Source organism: Rattus rattus, chromosome 9, assembly GCF_011064425.1.
Source record: "Rattus rattus isolate New Zealand chromosome 9, Rrattus_CSIRO_v1, whole genome shotgun sequence".
NCBI classification, from domain to species: Eukaryota; Metazoa; Chordata; class Mammalia; order Rodentia; family Muridae; genus Rattus; species Rattus rattus.
Window position 1 is genome coordinate 32,015,948 of NC_046162.1, and position 2,921 is coordinate 32,018,868.

At 43.5% G+C, this 2,921-nt stretch overlaps 1 protein-coding gene across 1 annotated transcript; it reads left to right on the top strand.

Annotated features, from left to right (window-relative positions):
- Window positions 1-1,090: 1,090 nt before the first annotated feature.
- LOC116909304 (olfactory receptor 10-like) lies at window positions 1,091-2,655 on the top strand. Its single transcript, XM_032912845.1, has one exon. The coding sequence runs from the start codon at window positions 1,322-1,324 to the stop codon at window positions 2,255-2,257; it is 936 nt and encodes a 311-aa protein (XP_032768736.1). The 5' UTR covers window positions 1,091-1,321; the 3' UTR covers window positions 2,258-2,655.
- Window positions 2,656-2,921: the final 266 nt, after the last annotated feature.

Sequence of the window (2,921 nt, forward strand, 5' to 3'; positions counted from 1 at the left end):
AATTAACGGTATAGACAGACAAAGGCTACCAGACCCAGAAAGACAAGAGCTTCATGAGCTTTCTCATGTGGACGTAAAGATGTCAAACTAAATGTAGAATGCTAGTCACTACAGTTTGGAAAGGCGGGTGTGAAATGTGAATAAGGGGAGGGGCTGGGTTCTGTGAGTGTACATTCTGTGCATGTGTTGAATTACCTCACAGGACCCAGATATATATATATCTTATATACATCGATAAATCATTAAAATATATGATAAAATATTTGAAAAACTTCATGTAACATATTCTTCATAGCTGAAGAATATATGATGTTGTTCAATCTTTTTTAAAGCCTTGTTTTAATCTGTTTCATGACAGCTAAACTGAGACTCACAGAAGTGAAGGAAGTGAACTTGTCTAAACAGGTGACTCAGCTGGTCAAGGTTAGAGCTGATCCCCAAGGATGTGGTAAGCTCTAAATACACCATACCATTTATGATGGCAGCCATACAAACGCCAACTTTGACATTATACACTTGTTAGCATGCATATAAAAAACTCATAACGATGACACCTCTGATATAATCATAAATACGTAATAAATATGTTTGTTAATAAATAGCTTTGATGTGTTAATTTATATACCTGTGTATTAATATTTATTGTGCCATTCTTGCTTCTCTACCTTTTCCACAACAGTGTCAAAGATGGAGTCCAAATGGCTTCCTGGAATCCTTGACTCCTTAGCCTTCTAGTTCATCAGACTTAGCAAGAGAAGAAGGACTGGACAGCTGACCACCGGCAGGGCTTCTGGAACTGTGGTTCTGGTCACAGCTACTGTGAAATGGGTCAGTGGAGGCTAAATTATGACCTCATCCTGGTTAGTCCTAGGTCTTAATCTACACAAAGCACTCTGTCAAGTGAACCAAAGAGGAGCCAAAGAGACTGATAGGGACTAATAATGTTATATTTTACTCTTTATATTTTTCAAAGAAACTTTAACATTACCTGTTCCTGGGTTAGATCTTAACATCAGAGAGGGAAGGTAGGAAAGCCACCATCTCTGCTGCCAGACAGTAGGACATCCATAGCATTGTGAGAACCGGATGAAGTTCAAGACACAGAGCCAGGTAATTGGCCAAACAAAAGACAATACTGCAACCCCACGATTTCTGGTCTGAAGAGGGAAAAGGTAAGAACTGAATACAATTGAACTAGCAAAGCAGAGAAGAAAAAAACTTGATTTTAGAGTATTTCAGAATTATCTGGAACAATGCTCTGATCGGTGTTCTTCATAGCAGACATAGTATTGTGTTCGGTGATTGGAGCACGTGAAAGGCTATGGGAAGTTTCAACACGAGTTTTAGACAGGGCTTCATCTTGGTGGGTTTCTCTGATTTCCCTCAACTGGAATTCCTTCTTTCGGTCCTCATCTCTGTTTTCTACTCCCTAACTCTCTTCGGCAACTCCACCATCATTATTCTTTCCCAACTGGATGCTCGGCTTCAAACGCCCATGTACTTCTTCCTCTGCCATCTGTCCTTCCTGGACCTCTGCTACACCACCAGCATTGTGCCCCAGCTCCTGATTAACCTCCAGGGATATGACAGAACCATCAGCTATGGAGGCTGTGTGGCCCAGCTCTTCCTGTTCCTTGCTTTGGCCTCCACAGAGAGTGTGCTTCTGGTGGTGATGGCCTTTGACCGCTATGCCGCTGTGTGCCGTCCACTGCACTACACGACCATCATGCACCCACTTCTCTGCCTCTCACTAGCTATTGTTTCGTGGGTAGGAGGATTCATGAACTCTCTGATTCAGACGAGCCTCATGATGGCAATGCCTCTTTGTGGACACCAACTGAACCACTTCTTCTGTGAGATGCCTATTCTCCTGAAGTTGGCCTGTGAGGACACAGAAGGAACAGAAGCCAAAATGTTTGTGGCCCGAGTTGTAATCTTGATTTTCCCCGTAACACTAATTCTGGGCTCCTATGTAAACATTGCTCAGGCAGTGTTGAAGACCAAGTCAATGGCAGGATGCAAAAAGGCGCTGGGGACTTGTGGGTCCCACCTTGTGGTGGTTTCTATGTTTTATGGTGCAGCCATCTACACATACTTACAACCCAAGGGCAGCTATTCTGAGAGCAAGGGCAAGTTTGTTGCCCTTTTTTATACCATCATCACCCCCATGCTCAACCCTCTGATCTATACCCTGAGGAACAAGGATGTGAAGGGGGCCCTGTGGAAGGTGCTAGGGAGGGCCACCAACTTGGGCTAGAAGAGCAAAGGACACAGCATAATTTGGTTTAACACTTCTTAGATTACAGACTCATCTTATCCTTGCAAAGCAGTTAGTTAGTACAAAATAAGCATCAACAGACATCGTGGGCTTGGTACTTCCTTGCTTTGCAGTGGGAGGTAGAGATCTCTTGAAATGCTTTGTAGTTCAGTGCCTATAGTCCATATGAAACAAGGAGTGAGAGCTGATTTGTTCAATGGTGCTTGGAAAATGGATAATGTCTCCTCTTGTAGAAAGAGGAGGCAGTCTCTAGGCCATCCTGGGAGGCAGAGAAGCATTATCCTGATGGCAGTGCCTTCCAGAGTCCTAGCATGGTGCCGTGCAGAATGCCCTGTCTACAAAGTCAAGAGGTGCATTAATGCCTGTGTTTCTAAATCCTTCCATCTTGCCTATGTCTCTTCATATCTCAGGAGCCCTTTTTAATGTCTATTGAAGTGGATACCCTTCTGGGATATTTGGAGAACATAAGGAAATAATTGTGGTGTGTTAAAGAGCACATAGAGGCCAGATATGAATGCTGCTTTTCTACCTGAGGTAGCATGCAATGTATTGGGGAGGCATTCTGTAATGAGGGGTGTCATGGGTTCCTCAGCTTCACAGTGTAGCTCAGAAATGCTGCTTGGCAGTGGGAAGATGATAATGT

Excerpts from the sequence above, each read along its gene's own strand:
- LOC116909304 (XM_032912845.1), top strand. The coding sequence starts at position 1,322 with ATGGGAAGTTTCAACACGAGTTTTAGACAGGGCTTCATCTTGGTGGGT.